A 27,800-nucleotide genomic window follows, 5' to 3' on the forward strand; every position below is an offset into this window, starting at 1 on the left:
TCCAATTAATTTCCAGTGTTGTTTTAATCAGGGTGAACAAAAGGCTCTTTGTCCCAGTCCCCCAGCAGCCTGGGAGCAGAGAAGGGAAAGAGCAGAGATCTCTAAGAATGCTGCTGAGCAAGGACAGCCAGCTTAGAGGAAGAATCCTCTCTTGCCCAACCAGTGACCAGCAGGTTGCTCCGTTTTTAGGCTGTTTGCCTGTTCCTCTCCCCCACTCAGGAGAAGGCTGGGTTCCTCCCAGGAATGTGCCAACACAAATAGCAGCAGGTGGGAATCCTGGAATGCTGTGTTTCCCCAGGATTGTTTCCTCTGCTGACCCCTGAGCACCTTGTGACCACAGGCTCTGTGTGCTGCCCATTCCCACAGGGAAGTGATTAATCGACTTTCTCTTCGGTGCTGGAGCATCTGGATGCTTCCTGCAGGGCGATGGGGACATTGCCACCCAGTCACACCTGGATTCAAGCCCAGGCCAGGCTCAGTTTTGTCTGGCAAGATATGAAACAAGATTTTTGAAAATGTCCACTGCATGGAGCCAAAAACCAGCTCCCACTGGAGTATCTGTAAACTGGAGCCTCCAGAAATACCACAGGACACTTCCCCCAGCCTAGGAAGCACTCAGAGACATGGATTTGATCTTTGCTCTGTGTTGTGCAAGAGCTTGGCATAGAAGCCAAGTTCCTGGGGCATCACCTGTCTCGCCTAGCAGAGCTGGGATAACTCACTGGGACAGTGTCTTCCTGCTGCTGTAGCCCATTGCCCTGGTTAATGGGGTCAGTCTGTCCTCTCTGGGCCACCAGGCAGAAGTGCCACCCCCAGCCTTTCATCCCACCCCTTATCTGGGAGTTCTGGGGCCAGGCAGAGTGCACTGGATGAGACAGCAAGCGCTTCCCGAATCCAAACTGCATTTGCCGGGAGGCAGAAATTCCTGCAGTTCCCCTTCACACCTTACTGGGCACTCGGGAGCACATTGCCAAACCCTCCTGGCGTGTTTGTAAAATTTACCTGCCAGTTTCTGAAGGCTGGATGTGCCTGGAGGGTGTGGAGGTGACCGCGGAGCAGAAACCTGAACAGAAAGGGGAGGAGGCTACAACAGTGGAAGCTAAAATATTTCAGGATTGGAAGCGTGCCAAGAGAACTGTTCGCAGGAAACATTTCTGTGCCGGCAAGGTGTAGGAAGTTTTTTCCTTCCCTCTCTAGTTAATGACCTTGCCCTGGCGCCCGGCGGGGTGGGGTCCCGTGTGTCCCATCGCGGCTGGCCGGGGGATGCACCAAGCGGCGCGGCCTCGGGCGGTGCCAGGGCTCGGCGGGCCGGGCCCGGGGCAGCGGCGCGGTGCCAGCCCGGGCCGGTTCCTGCGCTTACGTCCCGCGGGCGTGTCCCTTAAATCCCGCACGGGAGCGGCGCGGGGCAGGCGAGCGCCGGCGGAGCCGAGCGGAGCGGAGCGCTGTCGGCGGGGCAGAGATGGCCTCGGTGGGTCCCTCCGCAGCCTCCGCGCAGCCCGCCCTGCCCTCCGGACCCGCCGTCTTCAAAACCATCCCCTACGCCTTCATCCTGCCCGAGATCGTGAGTATGCCTCGCCGCGCCGCCTCACGCAGCCCGCTCCGGGCTAAAATCCCCCGAAGACATCCTGAATGCATCCTGACTGGGGAGTGACAGCTTGGCTTTGAGCTTATGCTGAATGCACAAAGTATTCCTGAAGGGGATTTTAGGAACAGCTTGAGGACAAGGCACGCTCGGCTCCATCACAGCCTGCGTGAGGGTCACCGGCTGCCGTGGGGCTGGGAGAGGCTGAAGAGCTGCTGGCTCATCCAGGGCAGACTGGCAGCTCTCGTTATCGTGAAGCAGCTCTCTGTAGAAATGGCTGGAAAATCAAGGCAATTTTGCTCTCTCTATCAAGTCGTTCCAGGGGTTGAAGGCAATTGGGCGTCTGGTAATGTGTGATGACATTCCATGATTCTTTCAATTGCTTCTGGGTCCAGAGGGCATCCAGTGGGACCGGCCAAGATAGCACCTGATGTACTTTGTCATGGTGCACGGGGCTGGCAACCCACACACCCTGTGCTCCACAGCCACGATCCCTGGCCGTGGTGGTGGGCTCAGCTCCCTGCTGCAATTCCAGGGGTCTCACCCACAGCAGCTGGGATGGCACAGGGCGGCATGGGCTCATCCCGATGACCTTGTGGGCTTTTTGTGCTCAGTAAATATTTTGGGTGGATCCAGAGCGAGCAACTCGCTGCAGGCTGGTGCGTGGAGCTGAGAGGAGACTTCCTTGTGCTGTGATTCCAAGCCCTGCAGATTAACGAGCGGGCAGGGCTGGGTTGAGGCAGCCGCTCACTTTTCCCAGATAAAAGCACATTTTCTGGCTTCTCCACCAAATCCCTCGGGGTGAGACATTTCCTTGTGTGCAAGGCGGCAGCAAACCCTTCCCTTTCGTGTGAACACTCATTTCCCCTGAGTTTTCAGGGGAACCTGTGCCAACTTGCTTCCTTGCTTCCCTTAGCACTGGGATGCTCTGGGAAAGATGCAGGGGTTCTGCTGGCTGCTGCAGCTGGCTCAGGAGGGAGGGAGGAGGGAACTGGGGAGGAAAAGAGCTTTTCCTCATCCCACACTCATCAGTGGCGCCTGTTTGTCCCCGGCAGGTCTGCGGGACCTGGGTGTGGATCCTCGTCGCTGCTACCTCTGTCTCCTTGCCGCTGCTGCAGGGATGGGTGATGTACGTGTCCCTCACCTCCTGCCTCATCTCCCTGCTGCTCCTCTTAAGCTACCTCCTCGGCTTCCACAGGAACAGCGAGAACTGGAAAGTGCTGGTAAGGAGGGGATGGAACACGGGCAGATGTTGGCAGCAGCAACGTGGGTGCAGGATCACCATGGCTGGTGACCCACCAACCCTTTCTTCCTTTTGCCTCGACTGGAAAGTCCAGGGGAGCTGTGCAGTGAAACCACTGCTTGGTTTGGTCCCAGGCCTCTCCAGGCACCTGTCCCCCTTTGGGGCACTCACAGGTGTCTCGTTTTGCAGGACAGTTTGTACCACGGCACCACGGCCATTCTGTACATGAGCGCCGCGGTCCTGCAGGCCAACGCCACCATCAACTCTGAGTTCGGCGTCAACGCGCCCCTCAACTACCAACTCAACAGCGCTGCATCGGTGAGTCCAGAGCACCTGCCAGGCTGCAGGACACACACTCACCCCTGCAAGGGCAGCAGCCCCTGCTAAAGCCACAGCAGAGCCACCCCAAGTGCCAACAGGGCAGAGTTTCAGCTCCTCAGCTCTGTGGGTCGTGCAGCTGGCGTTGTCTTCTTAGAGTCCACCAGTTCACAGACAGCCTGATGTGGCTGGATGATGGGAAAAGCTGAGGCTTTGCCTCTCCTTTGAGGCTGGAGGGAGCTCTGTGCTGGGAGGCTTCCCCACGCTGAGAGCACTGGGAAGAGATGGGGTTTGACTCTGCCAGCTGACCCTTCCTCTTCTTCCTCTTGTGCAGTTCTTCGCCTTCCTCACGACCTTCCTGTACATTCTCCACGCCTTCAGCATCTACTACCAGTGATCCTGGCAGCACCAGATTGACCTTGACAGGACGAGGGCTTTCCCAGTGTGAGAGACCTTGCTGTCATCCCAAGGTGTCCCTGCTCCAGCCCTGTCACCAGGCCTCAGGAACACCAAGTCCTTTTGCACTTCATCACAGGAGGGATTTTGCTGGCACACCTTGGTGTGCCTGTGGGACATTTCCTGCCTTGCCTGGGGGAGGGACTTGTGAGGGGAGGGACTGGGTGCAGGCCCCAAGCCTCCAATACCAACATTCTGTCAAATATTGACAACCATGGGAAGAGGAAAAAAACCCAAAACACTGTTCCTTCAGCAAACAACCTCCTTTCTTATGTAATTTGCCTTTCTCCGGTTCAGCTCCATCCCTCCCCAACACAAGTTCATAACAATGATACAAGATTGTGTTCCTTGACTTTCAGATGGTTTCATTTGGTAAATGCTGTATTTGGAATAAAGTGTCAATGGGCAGATTTTGACTACTCTGTAAGCTGTGTTCACTGAAAAAGCTCATTTTACTTCCCAAGAGTTAGAAAAGAAACAGAAAATGTTCACTTACAAAGCTACAACAGATTGTAAACAAGCAAATCATAGAACCCATAGGAAATTTCTAGATGTAGTACAAAACTACAGTGTGAAAAGAATGATTACACGGGAGGAGAGGAGACATTTACAGCAGCTCTCCTCCCGTGTCTCCTGATTCCCATTACAAAACCTGTGGCTGTGGAGTCCAGGCACCGGCACCACCGTCACGGAGCACTGGTGTTACTGCTGTCCCTCCTCCGTGTCCTTTGCCTGGGAGTGACTGCAAGGAGCTCCCTCCTGCCCCTGCTCCAGGCAGTCCTGCAGCTCTGGGACGCTGTGGGCTCGCAGCACATCCAGGTAGAGCAGGTAGTCCTGGAGGCAGGCTGGCAGCGGCAGCTCCCGGATCACGCGCTCCGAGCGCAGGCGCTCGCTGCCCAGCAGGGACCGGATCTCCAGGCGGCACAGGTGGGACAGGGGAGGAAGGAAGGCTGGAAAATGGAATCCCCAGTCAAACACACAGCAGCTCTTACTACACCAATATATTTACTACTAAAAAAGGAAATAAAGAGAGAATTTAACCTGCATTTCCCCAAATAACTCCCATTTTTTTGACTCCAAAAACATCCTCATTAGCATCAAGCATTCTAAAGGAAATATTATTAAATGACATTATCACTTGGACAATTTAAAAATTATTACAGACTCTTTTAAAGAATAATTTCCTTTGAAAGGAATCATTAAAAAAGACACCTAAGTGCAGTTTCTCAGTCACATAACACAAGACCTGCTTTTCTGAAGGCTGAACTATGAAAAATTCCTGCACAACCAATTGAATCTTTTTGGCTGGTCACATTTTGATTATGTTTGATTTTTATGGTTTGTATTTAGTTACTGTCCAATGCTTACAAAAAAGGACAGATGCTTCATTGTAAACACAAATCAAATTAGAAAAATAAAACATAACTAAGTCCTATTGTCATCTTCTCCTAAATGTCTCAATCTGCAGCCTGGAAGCTGGACACATGGAAACATTATTTTCCTGCCTGTATTCCTTACCAAAATGGCTCTTGGAAGTCCAAGTGAACTTCTCCTTGTATTGGGAAAGGTGTTGCTCCACAACTGGAGGAAGTGTGCTCCAATTCGTGAACTCCAGGACAAAATTAAGGACATCCTCACTCATGGAGAAAATCCTGTGTAACAAAGACTTCTTTACTTTTAAATACCTTTTTAAAGTATTTGTAGATTACAGAATAAAAGACCAAAAAGCATCACATGTAATACACAAGGACAGTGACATTCATTCAGTCATTGAGTAGCAAGCTTGTAATGTGTTTACTACAGCCTGCAGAAAATACAAATATTTCACAACTCTAAGTTAAGCCTGTAGTGCCCAATTAAATATAAAACATCATCAAGCTGTTGTTTATATGTAGAAAAACTTCAATAATAATAATAATAAAAAAATCTGACTGGAATTTTTGCCACATTGTGTTAAACAAAACAGTCTCGAACTGCATCCGTTTCCTCTCCTCCCAGCCTTGGCCCAGCTTCATTTCCCATTTGTTTCACATCCCTCCTGACCTATTTCTCCCATTGAAATTTCTTCTTACCATGGCTGTATTAAAGTCTCACACACACAATTTGCAGCTAAATTTGGGGGTTAAGTAGAGATGTTAGATATAAACTTGGGGAGTGATGCTTTATTGCTATTCTAGAGAAAGAAAATTTCCGGTCTGGCTTTCTTCCTAAGGAAAATTGTTTTACTGCCTCCAGACGTGACGTGTGAATGATTTATTTCAGACTTTCCACAACCACTCCCGTTCCTGATGGTGGCAACAGATTATCAAGGGCCATCCTGTAGCAGCTTTGCACATTAGCATGGGATGTTTGAGTTAAGAAAGACCAGGCTCCCTGCTCTACCAGAACCTGCACATGAAATTCACGGGGTTGAAGCCAGCCAGGAGCAGGCAGGGCAGCCATTCCTTGTATTCCTTCTGCACCATGCTGCTGTAGAAGACGAAGTCTGTTAACTCCTCCTCTGAGGGCAGGGAACAGCCAGACCTCAGGAAGCGCCGGAACAGATTAAATTTCTTATGGCACAGGCAGTGAGCCAAGTTGATGCCACGCAGGGTGATGCCATATTTCAGCAGGACATCAACAAACAGATAATACCTGTGAGCAGGAAAAGGAACAGGGCATCCCATGAGCTTTGCCTCAGAAAGCACCCACCACTTGTTATATCTGTCAGCAATAAAACGTTTCAAAATGTTTTTATTAAAATCCTTTTACCATTATCCCCAATAGGATAAGGACTGAGACTGTGACTGGTGTTGCCTTTTAGGGATTAGAGGGCACATTACTCCACAGAAGTGGTGACATGTGTTACCTGCCTCGTTCAGAGCAATCACCTGCTCTGCATCCCTTTCTAAATTATTTATTATAAAGCAGCATCAGGACAGAAAGGGAAAAATGGTGTCCAAGGATTTTTAAAGGCAGCTTCCTAGGAGCAGGCCACAAACTAAATTCACTACTAACAAACCTCGTTAATTTACATGGCAGCCTACTAACAAACTAAATTCATTACTAACAAACCTTGTTAATTTAAATTTTATAATTTATTTATAAAATAAATAAATTATAAATAATATAAATATTTTATATAATTAATTATAACTATAACAATATAGATATTTATTTATTATAAATATTATAATAAATATTTATTTACTATAAATAAATAAAATCCATGTACAAAGAAATAATCTGTTAAAATCTGAGAGGATTCAAAAGCCGTTTTTGAAGATGTTTTCCTTAGTGCAGCACGTGAGTCACACTCCAGGCCTTCACATTAATATTCCCAAGGAAATGGGAATAATGAGGAGTGTCTGCAAAGGGGGAACACACTGGAATTCTGGAAAAATATCAGATGATAGACAGCAGTTGAGAGAAGAAAGTGGGAAACGACACGTTTAAAATAAGTTAATTAAAGCAAATATGATTACGAATAACTCCAAAACAGAAGAGGTTTGCTTACTGCTTTTGGAAGACCATGCACATGGGGGACCTGCAGCCAAAGTCTGGGCACTCCTGAGCATCTGGGCTGAAGCCCTGCCTGAGCAGCATCTCCAGGCACTCGCCGTCCCCGCCGTACAGCGCCGAGTACACTGGGCTCACTTTGCCCTCGCCCTTGTCACACACACGGTCAGTGACTGGAATCAGCAGCTCCAGTATCCTGCAGGTGTTTAGAACCACTGCTTTCTGATCTCATTGCAATGATTAATCTTAAACACACAGCCATTTTTTCATTGCAGCTTTGGAAGAAAATAATGTTTTTTTCATTCTTGAATTTGCAGCTTTATAATTCCACACACAGATCCCTGGCAAATGTTGTGCTTTGGGATGGATTTGGGCTAGAAAGAAGTATTTTAAACCAAACCAGGGACAGCTACTTCCTATTACTCAGCAACTCTTTTTACAGCAACAGAACACCGCTGCACATTAAATCCCAACTCCAAGGAAGTTTGGAAGCAAACTGTAAATGTGAATTGCAAATTAAATTAATTCTTAGTTCTATGAAACAGAAAAATCATTCAGTTTACAGCTCACACCCCAGGCCACATCACATTAGTGACAAACACCAGTTCCTGTGCTGCTGGCATCTACTGGTGCTGCATAAGAGTTGCCAGTGATGTATCATCATTTATGTACTTAAGTGCTGTCCATGTGTGAATCATGGAGTTCCTGAGAGATCCTTCTCCCCAATGGTCTACTCCCAAAACTTCCTTCCACTCTTGGCTCGCTGCTGTGGAGCTGACTTGTATATCTGAAATTGGGCAAAGCTGCAAATGCATCTCTGGAAAGATTAAAGAAACTGTTTTTGTGGCTTTGATTTTTCTGGCTGGTCCAGCTAATTCAATATTTGCATATAATTACTTCTGCTACTTAATATAGAATTCTAATTAGCAGCTGTTCAAGTCATGTATAATGTATAACATGTTTATTTGCATTTGTAAATGGAAAGTAAAATGGCCATGGAGTGAATTGGTATCTGGTTCAGCACTGTAGAAAACCCTCTAAATTCATCAGGCTATGGATCAAATCTAGGTTAGATGCTGAATTAAAAATCATAAATCATAGAATGGTTGGGGTTGGAAGGGATCTTCAAGGTGATCTAGTTCTACCCCCTACCTGGACACTTCCATTATCCCAGGTTGCTCCAAGCCCCATGCATCCTGGCCTGGAACACTTCCAGGGATGCCACAGCCAGAGGTTCTCTGGCAAACCTGTGCCAGGGTCTCACCACCCCCACAGGGAAGCATTTTTCCTTAATATTTCATCAAAACCTACTCCCTGTCAGTGTGGAAGAAACTACTAAGAGACATTTAAAATGCAAAAATAATCAGAACTTCTAAACTACTGATCAGTTTGAACACTCAATTTTCCTCCCTTTTAGGGTTGAACTTCCTCCTTTGGGGATCAGATTTGTGTGACCAGGACCTTCTGTCTGAATGCCTCTGCAACCACCTACTTTGCATGGCCCATCTCAGCTGCTGCATGGATGGGTAGCTGCCAGTTATCATTGTTGCAGTAGAGGTTTGGGTCTGCCCCTGCAGCCAGCAGCAGCTTCACACAGTCCAGGTGTCCCTCCTGGGCAGCAATCAGCAGGGGAGTGGCCCTGTCCTTGGCCTGGCAGTTGACGTCCGCACCTGACACGAGACAAAACCAAAGTCATCTCCATCAGTCATTATCCTTCACAGGGTGGCTTCCAATTCAGCAAGTTCTCCTCAGCAATAAGGAAATAAAACCTCTAACGTTTGAAATGATGAGAGCTCCAATTGCACTCAGTGGGAGTTGCTGGGAGGGTGGCCAGGGAAATGGAGGATGTGGTTACCGTGGGACAGCAGCAGGCGCAGACTCTCCAGCTGGCCATACTGAGCAGCCACAAACAGAGGGGTGATTCCAAAGTCATCACGACAGTCCGTGCTGGCCCCTTTCTCCAGGAGCATTTCCATTATCTCAGTGGAACCCTGGAATCAAGGTTTTTATTCTCAACCAGCAGGAAAACAAGTAAATCACACTACCCGTTTTTCCCCACATGCTCCAGATAGAAATAATAAAGCCCACAATATATTCAATATCCTAAAGATACACTTAAAAATTTATGGTAAAAGAAATTAGGCAAGTTCAAATTGATCACTTTTGCTCATTTACATGATAAAGTAATTTGTATGTGTTAGAACTATTAAGCCAACATATTTTTAAGAACAAGCTTATAAGTGCTAGGGTAGGATAGGAAAGATTACCTGACAAAAATCCAATAATTATTAAATAAGTATTTATCCCCCAGAACATACCAGTTACACAAAAATCACATGATGTGCTCACAGGTTACCTGAAAGGAAGCTTGGTGTAAAGAATTCCATCCAGACCAAGAATGAGACCCTTCAATATTTGCTCCATGTTGGAGAAGGAACTTGACAACCTCTGTATGTTTATTTTCAACAGCTTCCATAGAACAGTAATAAAAGGAAAAAAATATTATTGAAAATTTTGAAAAAGAAATAATTTAAGTATTTGTGTTTAAAAGCTCAAAAGGTCTCACTGCCAACTTCCTGAAACAACAACCATAATTCCTTTAAACTTGCCCATTATATACTGGTTTGCCTTTTATATTTAGATCCCCAAAACAGTGTTGGGGAATGGAAATTATGCCAAAATTCCCCCAAACTTGGAAAAGACTTGGAATCAAAGCTAACATGGCATACATGATGTCTGGGCAGATAGGCAAGTAAACCAATAAATGTATTTAATCAGATGATTTAGAAACATTCAATTAAGTCAAACATAAGTCTTAGAAAAAAATGCTCAAATAATGGACCTTAATTGCCAAACTAGGAATGTAAATAATAATAATAAAATAATTATTCTTATTTTTTACATAAGAATTAGGAAGGAATTATAAAAATCAAAAAGGCTTTGAAAGAGGCTCATAGAGATGTAATCCTGAACCTCCTAAAGTTTTTCTGCGCTTGATGCAGAAAATATATTTGCTTTTATAATTTATAATTTGCTTTTATAATTTGTTTTAAAACACTGTCTGAAGCAGATTTACCCATGAACAAAAGGTTATTTCCACACCTCTGAATCTAAAGCCTGGTTATTTAGGGCTACAAAAAGATGCAACATGGCAGGCAAGTAAGAAACTCCGGTGAGTTTAAACTCAGAGAAACTTGAGTTTTAACTGGTGAGTTCAAGCTCTGCGGCTTGAGGAAGGCTTGTGTCACCTAGAAAGAGTGGGGTGGTGGCAGATTCGGTGGTGACATTGTCCAGGTCAGCCCCAGCTTCCAGGAGAATCCGGAGACACTCCACAGAGCCGTGACGGGCCGAGAGGTGCAGAGCACACATCCCTTCAAACGTCCTCGAGTGGATGTAGTCATCAGCTGGAGCTGCAGAGGAGCATAATGAGGGGAAAAAGGGATATTTGGCAGTGAATTATAAAATACAATCATTTTAAGAAAATAACAAAGTTATTTGAGATATGTGATCCATGAATATGCTGTTATCACCTCAAGTATCACCCATGAACTGCAATATGTCAATTTCTACTTGGCGCAGTTGGGAAACTACACAGAAAAATCCCCAAACAAAATAGGATAAATCTATGTAACTTGTATTTTCTGTGACAGGGTAATTTAGCACAAAACCACAGCGTTTCCCATTAGGTTTTCCTTACCTCTATCAATGAGGAGCTTCAGGCACTCACTGGAATTGTGCGCTGCCGCTTCGTGGATGGGCAGCCACCTCCTGTTATCCGGGACGTCGACGCTGTATCCCCGATTTATCAATTCCCTCAGAATCTCAACGTTTCCTTCTCTGGCTGCAAGGCCCACAGCCGAGCACCTGTCTGAATAGGCTTCTGTGAAATCCATCCCTGGCATGGAACTCTGCAGCAGGAGGAAAAGAGGGGGGGGAAAAAAAAAAGAGAGATGTGTGTTGGTACAATATAGATCTGGGGGGTTTTTTCATTGTTAGTTTTACAGAGGATTTGGTTTGTTTGTAGGGAGATAGTGGTTTGAGGAGCTTAGGGAGAGGTAATTGCCTGGTGTGAAAAATGCCAATCACTTGTTTTTAATTTTTTTATAAGTTTAATAGTAAAAAAATGGTTATAAAAATAGTAATACAATTAGAGTAATAATTTGGACAATTTGAATTAGGACAATATGAGACAATAGAAACAAAGAGTTATGGATGTCCAGGTATCTTTTTCTGGGCAGCATAAGCCTGAAAAAGGACACACGTTAACAGAGGATTAACCCTTAATAACCTATTGCATATTCATACATGATGCATAAATTCCATTCAAACACAAGATTCTGTCTGGTCATCCTCACCGTTTTCCTCTGAATCCTAAACGGCACCTTCAAGCCTGAGCAAGGCAGGAAGAAGTTAGGTTCTCCTGATAATGGAGCAATAAATTCTCTTTCTCTGAAAGATTTAGGTGTCCTGTGGCTGCTATCTCAGGGCGAGTCCTTTCTTTAAAAAAAAAAAAGTATCCTACATAGCATAGCTTCTATTTTAATATTTTGTTATAACCTAAAACTAGATTTAACATACTACTTAAAAGAATTAATACAGCATTACTTTCTAACACAACACATATAATATTAATTTTAATATTTGCGAAAAGCCAATCATAAAATACGTATTCTTTACACCAGGGGTTGTGAGAAATGAAACCAAATTTATCACAGGGTGGGCTGGGGAAGGTCGTTTGTGGGTTTTGAGAGGAGGTGGTTGAGGTGTGAGGGGAGGTGGTTGTTTGGAAGGTGTTTGGGGATTTAAGGGGAGGCTGAGTTGGAGGAGAGATGTTTTTTGTGGGGTTAAGGAGTGGTTCTTTGTGGGGTTTGAAGGCAGAGGTGGTCGGGGTTTTGGGGCGAGGTGATTGTTTGGGGGGGATGCGGTTATTGGCAGGACTGGGGGGCAAGGCAGGTGCTTGGGGGAGGTCGTTTGTGGGTTTGGGACGTGGTCGCTGAGGGGTTTTGGGGGACACGATCGTTTGTGGCCTTGGGGGAGGCTGTCCAGGCCCAGGACCGGCTCCCTCAGAGCCGCCACAGCGCCGGCCCCGCCAGGCTCCACATCGGGGCCGCCCCGCCGGCGCTCGAGGCCGCCGCCTCCGGCCGGGGCCGCCCCGCGGCTCTGCGCAGGCCCCGCCGGGCCGGGCCGCCATGTGGGTGTTCGGCTACGGCTCCCTCATCTGGAAGGTGGATTTCCCCTACCAGGAGAAGCTGGTGGGGAGCATCCGCGGCTACAGCCGGCGCTTCTGGCAGGGCAGCACCGACCACCGCGGGGTGCCGGGCAAGGTGAGCCGGGGCCGGGGGGAGCGCGTCGGGCCCGGCTTCGGGCCCTGCCCCGCGGCCGGAGCCGCCCGCAAGGGCTGCACAGAAACACTCGGACAGCAAACACACCACCAACAAACACAACCCGCTTTAAACAGGGCTCCGAAATGCCGCATTTGTCATTCAGGGCTTTAAATACCCTCGGTGAGGGGCGGGTGTCAGACTGCGCACAGGGAATAGGACAAGCCAGAATTATTGATCCAAGTAACCCCCGGCTGTGTTTTGACTTATCTTACTCTCAGGTGAAAATTCATGCATTAGGAAATACTTGAAGTACTAAAATTCTTCACTGTTTGGAAAAGGAGAAAAAAAAAAAACAGCGAGAAAAAGAAACTAAAATTCCCAATGTCATGTTTTTTTAAGCCACGGGGATAAGGTATAACCTTGCACCCAGGTAACTCCACTGTAAAACCTGAAGCGACTTTAAGAGAGAAAAAGCATCAGGATTATTTTAAAAAACACATCTTGTTTCTTGGAAGGTTCCAGATGAAACAACACATTAGAATATCAAACACCATAAAATAACTTGCACAGAGCTCAAAGAACACGGCTTGAGCCACCACTGACACACAGTAAAGAACAGCAACAAGGGAAAAAACAGCTCTTACAAATATACAGCAAATTACTTGTTAGCTGCGTTATAAAAATATTTTCAGAGGATTATTCCCAGTAGTACAAACAGTACTTAATTCCTCTGATCAATAAGTGTTTAGTAATTTGTTTGTTAATGTTTGTTTTGGGTAGTTCCAGGCAAGACAAGGACTCTGCAAGCAATTAAGTAAATATCTTGCCCTTCCTTAGGCAAACAGATCCTTCTTCCTTCACACAGCCCACCTGAACGTGAAGTTCACCTCAGTACTGTCCTTCATATTAAATCAAATCAGATTTAAATGAAATTTAATGAATTTAGGCTACAGTTACAGATATTCCTAGCAAGGACAAGAAAGTTGATTTCCATCCACCACAGAATGTCTCTTTATCCATAATTCACAAAAATCTTCGTGACCCATTGCAAGTGCACAAGTCAGAGAACTATCAATGACTATGGAAAAAACAATCCAAAAGGAACACTAAAGTTATCTTTGGTGTATCATGGGAACAGACTCATTTCTGCTCAGGAAATAGGAGTCATTTAGTGTTCATGTAGCTTTATTGCCTTATTTTATCAGTCAGATCAGGAATAAATTGCTCACGCTGGGAGAGAACTAATTTGATGCCAAAAGCAGCAGTTTTAAACTGCAGATGTAGTTCAACATAGGGTTTTATGTTTTAAAGTTTTATACAACAAACTTCAACTATTTTATTTCCAGTGTTTACAAACTGGATTCTTACTTTTTCCTACAAGAACTGACTTCCTGGGGAAAACAAGCCATTTGGAAGGTATCCTCCCTCCATCCAGTGAGGCTCCAAGGGCTCCTTGAGGATAGTTTTACATTAATGAAACTCTTAATTAGCACTGTTATTGTATTGTTAATTAATTGTCACTTTTAAGTTGCAGTGGAATTGAGTCTGGACAGCACATGTAAAGCAAGGACATTCAAACCCTCCCAATTTCTGACTGCCTTTATTTTTGTGTTGGACAGGCACTGTCCAACCCAGAATTTAACATGTTTATTTTATTTAATACACATCCAAAGCTACTCCCCAAAAATACTTACACTGGATCTGGACCTTACTGGAATTGTTCTGGATTAATTCTCTGAGCATTTAATTCCTGTTCCTTGTTTTTTTCTCGTTTTGGTTTGGTTTTGCTCATGATTTAGGGCAAAAGCCTCTGACTGAATGATGATTTCGTCTTTTAAATTTTAGCCTGGAAGAGTTGTGACCCTGGTTGAAGATGCTGAGGTACAGTACTGTTGCACAGAATGTCCTGTTGCATTTCCACTCATTAATTTTTGCTTTTCTGCGAGCAGATAACTGTCTTATCTTAAGGGAAAAGTTCTCTCAGTGTTTCCCAGAGTTACACTAATGATTGTTTCAAATTATCAATATAAACTGGAAGTAGTTTGGGTCTGTTATTACCACAGGGAAATTTTAAAGTATATTCTGGAATAGTCACTTTGGCTATCCAGTTGTGAGATGTAGAATTTGACAGAAAGATATATCAAACATACATTATTTGATATCAACATTGAATGATAAATGTAATTGCTTTAATTTCAGCTCCACAAGGTTTGACCACATTGTGAAGGTATCTCAGCACACCACACCAGTTCAGGTGTGTAACAGGTGCAGGTGACCCTCAGGTCCTTACCAAACTGTCACTAAACACAAGGAACCTGATCAAAATTCCTTCAAATTCAGCATTATTTAAATTTGCCATTTTCAGACATAATTTGTATGAGGTCAGGGAGAAACTGTGTCCTTTTTGCCAGTTCCTCAGTGGCCTGTACCAAGGCTATTTATTACTCCAAATATTAACAAAACAAGATGTTGCTGTGTTAGGAAAACCTTAAATGCAGAGGATAAACCATTTTATTGTAAAGGAAATCATTCCTTCCCTTGGCTGCTGATGTCAGGCCCTGAAAACCAAAGCTCTGGGTGCTCTGACTCAAACAAGCCATAACCCGTCAGTGCCTCGTTTTAATTTTTAATCCTAATATAAAGAACAACCCCAAAATAGCAGAAAGAGGATGATCACTGATAATTGCCTGAATAAAGCAGGGACTGAATACTTTGGGACTCTTACAAACACTGCAAAAAGCAGCAGAAGGGGAGGTGTGACTGTGTTTACAGGGGTCTCAGGTTGAGGGAAGCGATGAGGATGTGATTCTATGTTTCAGAAGGCTTGATTTATTACTTTATGATATATATTACATTAAAACTATTCTAAAAGAATAGAAGGTTTCTTCAGAAAGCTAGCTAAGAACAGAATAAAAAAGAATGATAACAAAAGTTTGTCGCTCGGACTCTCTGTCCGAGCTAGCTAAGCTGTGATTGGCTCTTAATTAAAAACAACTAACATAGGCCAATCAAAAACCTACTTGTTGCATTCCACAGCAGCAGATAATCAATGTTTACATTTTGTTCCTGAAGCCTCTCAGCTTCTCAAGAGGAAAAATCCTAAAGAAAGGATTTGTCCTTTTTGCCAGCTGTGTCCTTTTTGCCAGCTCCTTAGTGGCCTCTACCGAAGCTGTCTACTACTCCAGATACTAACAAAACAAGAAATTGCTCTGTTAGGCAAACCTTAAATGCAGAGGATAAACCATTGCAGAGGATAAACCTAAAGAAAGGATTTTTCATAAAAGATGTCTGTGACAGGCAGGAAATGGGTTTCCTGAAAGCTTTGCCTAAACGCGGCAATTCCTGAGCATCCCTTTGACCGCGTTTCCTCGGGCAGGGCTGCGTGTGGGGCGTCGCCTACCGGCTGCCAGCCGGGAAGGAAGGAGAAGTGAAGGCCTACCTGGATTTCCGGGAGAAGGGCGGCTACAGGACCACCACGGTGATCTTCTACCCCAAGGACGCGTCGGTGCAGCCCTTCGACGTGCTGCTCTACATCGGCACCCGCGACAACCCCAACTACCTGGGCCCCGCGCCGCTCGAGGACATCGCGCGCCAGATCCTCGGCGCCGCCGGGCCCAGCGGCCGGAACACCGAGTACCTGTTCAAGCTGGCCAACTCCATCAGGAACCTCGTGCCCGAGGACGTGGACGAGCACCTCTTCTCCTTAGAGACACTGGTCAAGGAGCTCTTGAGCAAGCACCAAAATCTCAACTGTCTGTGAAGTGACCTCGTAACACGCCTGGTTCTGGTGTTCTGACCCCTGGGAGGAATGCTCCTCCATTGTGCTGGCCTAATTAGTGCTGCATATCTTAATTAATGCTGCGTTCAGAATAGGAGTTGGTTACTTGAAACTGCCAAAATCATTCTCCCATTCTTTCTCAAGAAAGGAGAGCAACAAAAATCTTCTAAGTTCAAATTGGTATCTCAGCTTTTCATCCAAAACTACACCTCAAGACAACCACCTAAACTTCTCTTTATGTTTCATTATTATTTCAGGTTTAAAATACATCTTTAGAATATTTTTGAGGTCAAAATCAGCATGCAGAGACAAGTTCCTTAAGATTTAAGTGATAGTTTGTTCTGATCCCAGACCACAGTGCAGGAATTTTAAGTGGTTGGCCTAAATTGTGTAGTAGAACATTTATATCAACATTCAACTCCTCTGAAATAAAGTTAAGCTACTGAATTAGTCATCTCACCCTTTATATGTTAATTTATCCTTAAATGCAGAGGATAAACCATTTTATTGTAAAGGAGATCATTCCTTCCCTTGGCTGCTGATGTCAAGCCCTGAAAACCAAAGCTCTGGGCGCTCTGACTCAAACAAGCCATAACCTGTCAGTGCCTCATTTTAATTTTTAATCCTAACATAATATAAAGAAGAACCCCAAAACATTAAAATTAACTAAGAGCATGACTTGAAGTCACAACACAGCAAGAAGAGAAACTTTCATCTCTGTTACTTCAGATGCTGTTGTGGTCCCCGTCTCTTCAAAGATCCCAGCTGCAAGAATAGATTTTAGTTTCAAGGATTCACCAACAGAAGGAACCCTCTGGGAGGTTCCCAGAGACAAAATTAAGGAAGGAATCCTCTCTCCAGCTACCTTAGGGATTGTTTGGACATCCCAAGAAGGTTGGGAAGCCCCAGTTTAGGCTGGTAGGCTTCCTGATGCAGTCCGTCCCAACATGGACTTGTCTTGCTCCTCAAAACTTTATTTTTATTAACTTTTAACCGAGTATATTTTTATATATTAATATAAAAGGTCCTGTTTCAAACACCATGTAACATCCTGTTTTCCTGTCCAGGGAATGTGTAAGTGTTTAGTAGCAGCCTGGCAGCCTGGATTCTGCATCAGTAATTGCAAAAAAAGTGTGGTTTTCCCCTAAAAAGTTTGACCCTTTCTGTCCTTTACATCTTCCTGGTTTATATTTGTGAAGGTAAAAGTGTGCAATGGCATTCTCTGCTTTCTTGAAAATTCTTTTTAGATTTAAAAATTCTTTCCTCAAAGACTTATCCTTGTTCCTTAAAAGAGGGCAGGGGATTCAGAACCATCAGGGCTGATCCTCCCTTTAAAATGCTAATTATTTAAGTACTGTGATTCTGTGTAGCTCCACATTCTCTGTCTTTGCCTCCAAGATTTTGTTGGTTCTTTGCTTCTTAAATGCATAAACCATTGCAATAATACACGTTCCTGTGTACGACTTCAGTGCAATAAAAAAGCATTACAATGACTAACGGGGTTGGAAATTTCCAGAAATGTTATGTCTAAAGTGTGTCTGTGTGAGGGGGGACATCAAGGGGTGTGTTCATTGTGCCTCACTATAAAATTGTTGTTGGGGCTGAGAATGACAAACAACACGCAGGGTCTACTATAATTTGTGGCACATTAGGAACTAATTAAAGCATGGGAAATATAAATAGATACATTTGTCCTTGCTGTGTGGGATTAAAGCCACTGCTCTGCCCCCAGCTTTGGTCCCTACCAAAAGCCTCCCAGATCTGCTACCTTAAAAATTTTAGGCCATTTAGGCTTCATTTTTTTCCTGACTGGTTAAAGTCAGTCTCTATTTATGCAAATACAGATTCGTATCTGTAGGCTTCACTACACAACCACGCTAAACCTGTTCTCAAACAGTGTCTGGGGAAACAACAGGCACATCCATGACTATTTACAGGAGATAATGCAGAGAGGAGGGAGAGGGAAATCCAGATTTAAGGGTTGGACTCCATAATCTCCAAGGTATTTTCCAACCAGAATAACTCCAAGGCTCTGTAATAGGGGCATTCTCTGTAGAATGGCCAATTAATTTCTCACTCTCACATCCTTCAATTATTTATCTGCTTCATGTTTCCCATGAATCAGATGGGACTGGCCTAACCTACTCTGATGTGAGGACTGTTTGGGTTCTCAGGTGTATAGATACCCACACACATATATATACACACGGGTGTATAGAGAAACACACAGAGGAGCCCTCGAAGTGCTCTTTTACACTCATAACCTCGTACCTGTTGGCTGTGTTTAACCCTTAGCGCTGCCACTGATGACCAAAGTTCATTACTCGCATCCCACTCCCCCACTCCTCTTACTTGCCCCCATTTTACCCCTCGCTCGCTCATTCCCTCATTCACACTCCTGCCTCCCTCACACTCCTCCCTCACACTCGTTCCCTCACTTACACTCCTCATTCAAATTCCTCACTCCCTCACACTTCTACTCACTGCCATCACTCACTCACTCACTGACTTACTTCCATCACTCACTTCCATCACTCCCCCACCCCTCACCCCGGTTCTGGGCTCTCTCCGTGCCCGCCCGGCCCCTCACCTGCGGCGGCGAGCGCTGCCCCGGATGCCGCTGCTGGCGCCGGGCGCTGCCCCGGTTGTTGATCGCGGCTGCCGGAAGCCGACGTGGCGGCGGCGCGGCGCGGCCTCGGCGGAGCCGCCGGCCGGCATGAGGGGCTGCGGGCTGCGGCCGCCGAGCCCGGCCCCGGCCCCGCGGAGGGGCTGCGAGCTGCGGCCGCCCTGCCCGGCCCCGGCGCTGCTCTGCGGGCTCCTGGCGGCCGTGGCCGCGGTGGCCGAGGGCGGCCGGGCGCTGCCGCAGCTCAGCGACGACATCCCGTTCAGGGTGAACTGGCCCGGCACCGAGCTCAGCCTGGTGAGCTCCCCCCTCACCGCAGGGCCGGCAGAGGGGCTCGGAGCCGCCTCGGCGCTCAGGGGGGCTCGGGTGGGGCTGGCCCGCCGCCGGAGGGAGCCTGGCAGCTGGGAGAGAGAGAATCCCGGGGGATTCTGTGCCGAAAGCGGCGGGGGGAGAGCTGGGGGTGGAGGGCGGATGGCTGGGGCTGGGGGCTGTAATGAAGGTCTGAAATGGGAGAGCAGGAGTGAGGGGGCATGGGGGGATTTAGGGATCTGGAGGGGATCGGGCATCTGGAAGGCGTTGGGGATCTGGAAGGGATCGGAGATCTGGAAGGAATCGGGCATCTGGAGAGGATCAGGGATCTGGAGGTGATCGGGGATCTGCAGGAGATCGGAGATCTGAAAGGGATTGGAGATCTGGAAGGGATTTGGGATCTGGAGGGGATCAGGGAACGGCTGGAAGTAGAAGGTCCAAAGCGAAGGCAGCAGCAAGCAGCTCCCAGCCAGCTGAACCACCAAACTCGAGCCTTGTGGTGTAATTAAATCCCAGGAAATACTCTGAAGCACCGCTCAGGAATTCAGGGGTGTTTCTAGTGAGTAGCATTAAAAAGTTATTAAAAAGCATTAAAAAGCCTGGCTGATCCATGGGTTGGTTATTTTCTCAGCCGACCACCGGTGTTTTGTACAAGGAGGACAATTATATCATCATGACCACTGTGGATAAAGAGAAGTACAAGTGTCTCCTGCCATTGATAGCCAGTGGCAACGAGGTGAGTTCAGGAGTTATTCTGTAAATATAATCTGTAGCTGAGTCTTTACATTGTCAGTTTCAATATCATGAGATATCCTTTTGTTGCAGGAAGAAGAAAAGGACTATAAAGGTCCTACTCCAGGGGAACTGCTGGAGCCTCTCTTTAAGCAAAGCAGCTGTTCCTATAGAGTATGTTACTTTTGTCCTGTTCATTAAATGCCAATTAAAAGGTTACAGGCCAGTGCATGTCAATGTTTTAGGGTAGTAAATTAAATACTAATACAGTCTGAAACACGGTCTTTACAACTTTATGCCTTAATATTGCTGACAAAATTCTGTGTGATAGAAGATGTCAGAATTCAGATAAATGTGTTGCTATGATAGCAGTTAAAAATATGGATTTTTTATAAAAAAATAATTTTTTCCTTTATTTTATTTGTGTGAAAGTCAAGGAAGTCTTCTCTGGTGTGTTTGTTTGGGCAACACTGAGACCACTCGCTGTGCTCTTGTTTTTGAGGTTGCTCCAGCATTTTGCTGCAAAAGCCAACATTTGGTGGTTTTGTGGTGTGTAAATACATCTAAAGATAATTTTTAAAATGTATTTTATGTCTCAGATTGAATCCTACTGGACTTACGAGGTGTGCCATGGGAAGCACATCCGTCAGTACCACGAGGAGAAGGAAACGGGGCAGGTAGGCTGCTCACAACCCCCTTCCCACTGGCACTGCTGAATTGCTCCAGCAGACTTGAATTTCTGTAATAATTTAGCCATGATTCCATTTTCTTGATACAGAAAAACTGCATCTTTACTGTACAGGACATATTTTTATAGGATTATCAGAAGGCACTGTGTCAGATCTTAATGGTTCGCAGTACGCACTTAGTTCATTGCTCAGTACATGGTATTTTGCATGTCTATTAAACTTCTGTGTTTTTAATTAGGTTACATACTGTTTTATTGATTCTCATGAGACAGCTCTCTAGTTATTACAGATTCCATTTGTTCTTCACCCTAGAAGTAGATTGTTGTGTTAATGAACTCTCATTCCCAAAATTGTTTTGTATGGGAACTTGCAGGCTATCTGCACTTGGAAGTGACAGCCTTGCTTTGGCACTTTAGCAGAGCAAGGCCTGATTTCATAAGACCTTTCTTTTATAATTTCTTTTATCTGTTTGCAACATTGAATTCCTTGAAATAACTTAGAAAGTGTTAACTGATGTTTGTTTTGATTGTAGAAAATAAACATCCAAGAATACTACCTGGGGAATATGATAATGAAGAACCCATTGTCAGAACCAGGTGTGTTTTAGATTATTTAATTCTGCTGATAATGATAATTTTGGGGTTTTAATTATTCCTGTCTGACCAGTTTGAGAGCCTTTTTTTAGGGAACCTGAAATCCTCAGAAATATTCAAGTGCCTAGAGTGGGACTTGGGTGGAAATGAGGTTGCTGAGCCCCAAACTCAAGGGGCAGTTTAGAATAACTGATTTTTGGAGCATTTTTTGCCTGTAAATTAGTTGAAAGAAGTCTTCCAAATCCACAGACTAAGTGTTAATTCAGGATTGAACAGAACAGAATTGAACAGAAATAGAATAGAAAAATATCACCTAGGCTGGGGTGTTTGTTTCATTCTCGGCCAGTGTGTGAAAGGCAGACACCATTGTTTTCCTAGAAGTGATGAACTGGAATGGTGCAGTTTCCTGGGGGGGAATTTAGTGCTGTTCATCCCACTTCTGGATCTCTGGCTGCAGCCCTGAGTGAGGGATCTTAGTCCTGGAAAGAACCAGGACTCCAGAATGTGCCTTGTTTGGCTTTTCTGGGTGCAGCCTCTGTGCAGGGGTGCCTCATTCTGCTGCTGCTGCACAGAATGTTTGATTTGAGTCACCCATTTTGTGGGGCTGGATGTTGAAGCCTGATGGGACCTCAGGTGACCATAGCTGAGGCTGTCAGGCTGTTGTCCCTCTGCCCTTCCTGCTTGGGTGGCAGATTTTGTTCTGTGTCCTTTCCCTGCTTCCTGTCTGGCAGCTCCTGCCCCTTCCAAAGCACCTGCCTGTTTCCTGTCCAATTCCCACCCTTCCCAAACAGCTGCAGTGACGTGTTCTGCAGGCCTGCCTTGCTGTCAGGGCTGGATTTGGCCTGTCCTGCCAGCTCCAGGTGGTTTTGTGATGAGCTGACGTGTAGTTTGCTGTGGGCCTCAGATCACTGGTTATTTCCTTTCTTTCCTCTTTTGCACCTGCAAGTGGCTCTTAGCAGTGTATAAAGCACCAGCAAATACACAAACCAGAAAAGCTTCTCTCTGAAATTCCTTTTTTTTTTTTTTCCAAGTGTACAAACTTACCTCATTCTTAATTATTCCCTAGATCATGAAGAGAAGGAAAATTCCAAAGACGGTGCAAAAGAGGCAAGTGAAAAACATCTGTTTTAACTTCTGCCATCAACAGTGGAGGCAATTTATATATGATCATAGAATCCCAGAATGGCTTGTGTTGGAGGGGACCTCTAAGGTATCCAGTGCCACCTGCTATGGGCAGGGACACTTTCCCTATCCCTCATCCAGCCTGGCCTTGGACACTTCCAGGGATGGGGCAGCCACAGCTTCTCTGGGACACCTGTGCCAGGGCCTCCCCACCTTCACAGGGAGGAATTTCTTCCTAACATCCAATCTAATGATAAGATGATGTAATTATTCCCCTCACAAAATGAATATCAAGAAGTGGAACTGTTCCTGAGCTGCACTTCTCTTGCTTTTAATAATCAGTCCTAGCTCAGAAAATTTATTTCGTCTTGCTGCTTAAATTACTTACACTTATCAAAGCTCTACAGCACAGAATCCCTAAGAGATGGAGTTGACTTGCTGACCCATCCCATAGTAGTCTGGGCTTCCCTTCCCCTTAGAGGACTTCCCCACTTGTTCAGGCCCCAAAACTCAACTCTTGAGCAGCTGAGCAATGGGAGTACCTGAAGCACGCTGGAGTTTGGAATTAGTGAGGGCAGGTTGGACCTTGCTGCCAGTTTCCCTTGATTTTCATGCTGAAGTGAAGTTTTTGTGTCAGTGGCCTTTGGAATAGCCCAGGGTTGTGTAGGGTTCTCAGCAGTACCCAGGCCTGAGGAGCATTTTGAAAGTCATGTGGGGGCAGAACGGGGCCTGTTCTGGTGGCAGTGGCAGCTGTGCCTCCTGTAAAGCCAAGCAAACCAAGTGTTTTGCAGTGCAGCTTTTTTCCTTCAGCTTCAGAAGAAATGAAGTCTTTTATTGCCTTTTTCTTGGGCAGTATTTATGATGCACTTGCCGTGCCAGGATTTCCTGGAATCTCTTATCAGGGAAGGGCATGTAGGTTCCTTAATCTCGTGAATGTCTTCACTGGTGGTGCAGCAGTTTGTGGGAGGAGTCAGTGGCCTGGGACAGGGTGGCGTGGCTTGGAAGCCAGAGCAGGTGAGGGGCAGAAAGGTCCTGGATCCCTGGAGTGTCCTGACCCCAGGAAAGACCTCTGTCTTTTAGCACACACCCCTGCCTGTTCAGCACTGAAAACCTTCAGCAGCTCAAGCAACCTGGGTAAAAAAAAGAGTCAGTTTGTGGGTTTGGGCACTTTGGGAAGGCAGGAACTCCAGCTAATTCCAGGATAGAGATTTACCACTTTAGGGAATTGATGTATTAAAGAGGGAGCTGGATGAAACACAAAGGGGCAAACCTGAAGGGAGCAGACTGGAAGGTGTGAAAAAATGCGATTTACATTGTATACACCAAATATTTGTTAGCCACAGCCACTGGTGCTGTGGGATCCTCTGGATAAGGAGCAGCCTGGGCTGGGAATGCTGAGGGGTGTAGTGCAGGTGCCAGGGTGACTTTGCAGGGTTTCTTTGGATTCTTTAGGGCCTGGTGCTGCAGGTGATGAGCTTGGCAGATCCAGTTTGGGGGTGAGCACCAGGACAGTTTGGATGTTGCAGAAACACTGAGCAGCCACACAGGCTCTGATTTTAACCTGGTAATGCTGGCTCTGCACACACGAATAACATTTTTTGTTTCAGAGGGGTCTCAGGAGCTCTGCTGTGGTTATGACCTGTTCCTTTCCCTCACCCAGATCCCCACAAAGAACATCGAGGGGCAGATGACTCCCTACTACCCCGTGGAGCTGGGCAATGGCACTCCCTGCAGCCTGAGGCAGAACCTGCCCAGGTCCAGCACGGTGATGTACATCTGCCACCCCGAGGCCAAGCACGAGATCCTGTCCGTGGCAGAGGTCACCACCTGTGAGTACGAGGTGGTGATCCTGACCCCGCTGCTCTGCAACCACCCCAAGTACAGGTACAGAGCACCTCTGTCTCCTCCTAGTTTGGGATTTCTTGAGGGGTCATCTTTGTGGTATTTGAAGACTGTAGATGCCATGTGTGTATGCTTTAAAAGTCTATAAAACCAAAAAAGTATCTTCTCCTACCATAACCTTGACCTTGACTTTAGCTCCTCCCAACATGAGGAGCTCTCTAGAAGCCATTTCCTTATGGAGAATTCACAATTTCAGTGTTATTTTCCAAAAATGAAGTGTAGGCTTCTTGTTTCCTCCCCTTCCCTGAACTGTACCACGTATCTGAGGGTCTTTAGACCTTCCAAGGGATGTAAAGAGAACTGCAAAGGGAATGTGCTATACAGACAAGGGGGGATAATGGACAGGATTCCTGGACAGATGTTGGGACAAGTAAGTATTTAATCAGGGATCTGAAACAGGCCACAAGGGCTGAAGGCAAAATCCTGCATTTTGTAAACACATGGCAGTTGGAGTTACTAAGTGCTAAAAACATTTTTAATGTTTGGTATCCACTGTAAATTTTCTCATGTGGATGGGTTTGGTCATTCTGCTGCACTTATCTGGGGCACTGTTATCTGTTTATTGTGTGAGTCTCTTAAGCCTCTGTAGCAGTAGGAAAAAAGCATAGAAAGTGCACAGGGAAATTGTTCTGTTGCTTGATAAGGGTAAAATCTGGAGCTGCTGCCTCCTTCCAAAGGGTTCCTGGCCACCAGCAGGAAACACTGAAAATAAACACAGGATCATCATTGGTAAAAAAGGAAAGGTGGAGGTGGCAGCCTGGGAATGCTGCCCAGTGACATCACAGGGATCACAACCCAAATTCCAAGTTCAGTGCACCTTTTTTCCTGTTGTGTGTTCCCAAAGCAGCCCTGAGCAGTGCCTCAGCCCCTGGGCTTTCCCTGTACACCTGGCATCTCATCCAGGGATGCACCTGCACCACCTGGGCAGCAGCAGATCCAGAAGCTCAAAGCACTGATTCCTGTACTGGAAGGTGTGACAGTGACACGTTCTTACCTTGCTGGGCAGGTTCAGGGCTTCCCCTGTGAATGACATCTTCTGCCAGTCCCTGCCAGGATCCCCACTTAAACCCCACAACCTGGAGCAGCTGGAGAAACAGCAGGAAATGCTGAAGATGCCTTTTAGGAGGGTTAAGGAGGTAGGATTTGTTTCATTTACTTTCCATCTTTAGGACATTTTGTAAGATGATGTCAGTCTTTCATTGGTCTTTAAGCTTGTTGAAACCATCTGTAACTCACCCTACTTGGAAGGAAAACAAAGCAAGTCTGGGCTACTGATTTAAATTTTTGTAGACTTTGTAGCCTGCAGTTCACAAATGTGTGAAGATTTTGAGTGGAATTTTCTTTCTTTCAGCTAAAATTGCCCAAAACAGCCAGCCTGATTCAGTGTTCAGTAATTTCATATAAGTTGTAAGGCTTTGTAGGGGACTTAATTGTATCCTTTAATTGCAGGAAGAAATGCCTTCAACAAAGGAAGAGAAATTCTCTTCCATCCACAAGCCTGTGGCTGTTGGGAGCCACCAGCTGCTAACGGTGGGGACAACCCACATCTCCAAACTGACTGATGAGCAGCTCATCAAGGAATTCCTCAGTGGCTCCTACTGCTTCCATGGGGTGAGCAGCAAAGCCACGTGGAATAAAGCTATGTGGAGTACATTCTCATTTGTGTACTTGTTTAGTTTTTATCTTTAATTTTTCTGTTGAAATTCAGTTTATTTGAGCAAACAGTAAAATGAAAGTAGGTAACAGAATTAGCCATGAAGGATTTTTGTTAACCAACAGAGTTTTACAGCTGAAACAGCTGGTTTAGGGTCTGGGGGAAAAGGATGGGTTTCTTTTGGGGTGTTCTGTTAGTTTTAGGGGTTCTGTTTGGTTCTTTCTAACACTGAGGTTGTTCCTCTCCCCAGGGCGTTGGCTGGTGGAAATACGAATTCTGCTACGGCAAATACGTCCACCAGTACCACGAGGTGTGTTCAGAGAGTTCTGTTCGTTCCTTAAAGTTCCTGTTAAGAAAATATAATCATCTGGACATGGTGTAGTGCTCAGCTTTTCCTGTTTTAGGATAAGGAAAGTGGCAAGACCTCCGTGGTGGTGGGCACGTGGAGCAAGGAGGAGCACATTGAGTGGTCGAGGAAGAATGCAGCCAGGACCTTCTACCTGCGAGAGGATGGCACCCAGACAGTCAGGTACCAACCAGGCCCTGCCCTGCTCTCACACCTGGGACACAGGGCCCAGCCCTGTGAAATTTGGGTTATCAGCAGGTAAAATAAACTGCCAAGAGCAGCATGTTCAGATTTGCCCTCCAGTCAGCATCACAAATGAGGAATTCTGCCCTTCGGATGTGGCACAGAGGAAAATCCTTCAACACTGAACAACTTTTTCCCTCTGCAGTAACTGCAATACAACCTATTGCTATATAATAATATAATAGCTGTATAGAGCAGTAGGATAATATACAGTATAATAATACATAGTATAGTACATTATACTTGTTGCTGTTTGTTAGTGTATTAAATACTTGAGCAATGATGAGGTGCTGGATTGCACCACTGAACTGACTGCTTAAAAATTGTGTTTGATACTTCCCAAACTCTTCCATTCTGATCTTTTGTGGCAGGATGGTGTCTCATTTCTATGGAAATGGAGATGTTTGTGACTTGACAGACAAGCCAAGGCAGGTGACTGTGAAATTGAAGTAAGTGAACTTTTATTACAAGGTGATGTTTTGTGTCTGTTTCCTGGGTCAGGGGGGAAAGCTGCTGCTGTTGTCACAAGGCTGAGATGGCCTTAGCTGTTAACTTAATAAAATGTTGCAGACAGCAGTGAAATACATGTTACTGTGTTTATTGCCTACCAACCCCCCAATTTCCCCTCTGTTTTCAGATGTAAAGAATCAGACTCCCCTCACGCTGTGACCATTTACATGCTGGAGCCTCACTCTTGCCAATACATCCTTGGGGTAGGTACAGACACGCCCTCAGGTCAGGGCTGGCAGTAGAACACATCTCCAGGAGTATGTTTAAGGTGGCCCCTTTCTCCCAGTGACTGTTCCCAAGATTTCTGCAGGGCTGAGTTCATGGTTGGGTCTCTCTGTTCCAGGTGGAATCTCCAGTCATCTGTAAAATCCTGGACACAGCAGATGAATACGGGCTCCTCTCAGTGCCCAGCTGAGGACAGCAAAGCCCCCAGGGCCAAATCCTGGCATTCCCATGGGAACAGTGTCTGTGAGCTGACAAAGGCCTCACCAGCACAGCTCTCCAAGCTGAGGGACTTGTGAACCACTTTGTGTATAACTATGTGTATATAAGAGCTTATTGATAAACTTTTAATGATTAAAACCTTGTCTTGCACTTCCTGCCTGGCTCGTGTGTGCCACATTCCCCCCTCACTGATGCCATTGTTAAGGTGTAAACTCAACTCAGAAAAGGCACAAAAATTACTGAAGCTTGAAGAGAGGAGTTCAGCTGCCAACAGAAGGAAAAAGTGAAGCCAACACTTCCTGCTCAGGAGCCACAGCACCACTCATGGTTTTCCTACTGTTCCTGCTGCCTCCCAACATCCATGTTACCTCACTGTAACTGCTGGGAATTGTATTCTCCGGTCACTGTACCTCACCCCTCTTCAGCTGCTCTTT

General features: G+C 45.9%; 4 protein-coding genes across 6 annotated transcripts; 3 read left to right on the forward strand and 1 right to left on the reverse strand.

Annotated features, from left to right (window-relative positions):
* Nucleotides 1-844: 844 nt before the first annotated feature.
* On the forward strand, nt 845-4,009 carry MALL (mal, T cell differentiation protein like). Of its 2 annotated transcripts, none has more exons than XM_063152714.1 (4): nt 845-1,167; nt 2,638-2,805; nt 3,015-3,143; nt 3,478-4,009. In XM_063152714.1, exons 1-4 carry the CDS (start codon nt 1,024-1,026, stop codon nt 3,538-3,540), a joined length of 504 nt encoding a protein of 167 aa, XP_063008784.1. In that variant the 5' UTR covers nt 845-1,023; the 3' UTR covers nt 3,541-4,009. The 2 variants fall into 2 exon arrangements, with proteins under 2 accessions (XP_063008784.1, XP_063008785.1); XM_063152715.1 differs by lacking the exon at nt 845-1,167 and adding an exon at nt 1,431-1,561.
* Nucleotides 3,848-18,830, reverse strand: ASB3 (ankyrin repeat and SOCS box containing 3). Of its 2 annotated transcripts, none has more exons than XM_063152712.1 (10): nt 18,790-18,830; nt 10,795-11,005; nt 10,346-10,507; nt 9,454-9,566; nt 8,953-9,088; nt 8,590-8,767; nt 7,096-7,293; nt 5,988-6,233; nt 5,118-5,251; nt 3,848-4,549 (listed from the first exon to the last, which is right to left on the reverse strand). In XM_063152712.1, the coding sequence occupies exons 2-10, from the start codon at nt 10,997-10,999 to the stop codon at nt 4,302-4,304; spliced, it is 1,620 nt and encodes a 539-aa protein (XP_063008782.1). In that variant the 5' UTR covers nt 11,000-11,005; nt 18,790-18,830; the 3' UTR covers nt 3,848-4,301. The 2 variants fall into 2 exon arrangements, with proteins under 2 accessions (XP_063008782.1, XP_063008781.1); XM_063152711.1 differs by lacking the exon at nt 18,790-18,830 and adding an exon at nt 11,453-11,673.
* Nucleotides 12,257-17,692, forward strand: CHAC2 (ChaC glutathione specific gamma-glutamylcyclotransferase 2). Its single transcript, XM_063152707.1, has 3 exons — nt 12,257-12,421; nt 14,267-14,302; nt 15,798-17,692. Exons 1-3 carry the CDS (start codon nt 12,287-12,289, stop codon nt 16,179-16,181), a joined length of 555 nt encoding a protein of 184 aa, XP_063008777.1. The 5' UTR covers nt 12,257-12,286; the 3' UTR covers nt 16,182-17,692.
* ERLEC1 (endoplasmic reticulum lectin 1) lies at nt 18,814-27,516 on the forward strand. The gene is made up of 14 exons (XM_063152713.1): nt 18,814-19,119; nt 19,763-19,867; nt 19,957-20,037; nt 20,463-20,540; nt 21,085-21,148; nt 22,212-22,252; nt 23,928-24,151; nt 25,176-25,305; nt 25,619-25,780; nt 26,074-26,133; nt 26,228-26,352; nt 26,784-26,861; nt 27,050-27,125; nt 27,266-27,516. The coding sequence occupies exons 1-14, from the start codon at nt 18,814-18,816 to the stop codon at nt 27,335-27,337; spliced, it is 1,602 nt and encodes a 533-aa protein (XP_063008783.1). The 3' UTR covers nt 27,338-27,516.
* The last annotated feature ends 284 nt before the right edge of the window (nt 27,517-27,800 follow it).

This window comes from Melospiza melodia, chromosome 3 (genome assembly GCF_035770615.1).
Source record: "Melospiza melodia melodia isolate bMelMel2 chromosome 3, bMelMel2.pri, whole genome shotgun sequence".
NCBI classification, from domain to species: Eukaryota; Metazoa; Chordata; class Aves; order Passeriformes; family Passerellidae; genus Melospiza; species Melospiza melodia.

Bases quoted from the DNA above. Each gene is read 5' to 3' on its own strand.
- MALL (XM_063152714.1), top strand. From the start codon at position 1,024: ATGTGCCTGGAGGGTGTGGAGGTGACCGCGGAGCAGAAACCTGAACAG. The intron at 1,168-2,637 runs GTGTAGGAAGTT...TGTCCCCGGCAG, and splicing joins AACATTTCTGTGCCGGCAAG to GTCTGCGGGACCTGGGTGTG. The intron at 3,144-3,477 runs GTGAGTCCAGAG...CCTCTTGTGCAG, and splicing joins AACTCAACAGCGCTGCATCG to TTCTTCGCCTTCCTCACGAC.
- ASB3 (XM_063152712.1), bottom strand. From the start codon at position 10,999: ATGCCAGGGATGGATTTCACAGAAGCCTATTCAGACAGGTGCTCGGCT. The intron at 9,567-10,345 runs GTGACACAAGCC...GTTCTATGGAAG, and splicing joins CACCACCCCACTCTTTCTAG to CTGTTGAAAATAAACATACA. The intron at 6,234-7,095 runs GTAAGCAAACCT...TCCTGCTCACAG, and splicing joins TGCATGGTCTTCCAAAAGCA to GTATTATCTGTTTGTTGATG.
- CHAC2 (XM_063152707.1), top strand. From the start codon at position 12,287: ATGTGGGTGTTCGGCTACGGCTCCCTCATCTGGAAGGTGGATTTCCCC. The intron at 12,422-14,266 runs GTGAGCCGGGGC...TTTAAATTTTAG, and splicing joins ACCGCGGGGTGCCGGGCAAG to CCTGGAAGAGTTGTGACCCT. The intron at 14,303-15,797 runs GTACAGTACTGT...TTCCTCGGGCAG, and splicing joins CCCTGGTTGAAGATGCTGAG to GGCTGCGTGTGGGGCGTCGC.
- ERLEC1 (XM_063152713.1), top strand. From the start codon at position 18,814: ATGCCGCTGCTGGCGCCGGGCGCTGCCCCGGTTGTTGATCGCGGCTGC. The intron at 19,120-19,762 runs GTGAGCTCCCCC...TTATTTTCTCAG, and splicing joins CCGGCACCGAGCTCAGCCTG to CCGACCACCGGTGTTTTGTA. The intron at 27,126-27,265 runs GTAGGTACAGAC...TCTCTGTTCCAG, and splicing joins CTTGCCAATACATCCTTGGG to GTGGAATCTCCAGTCATCTG.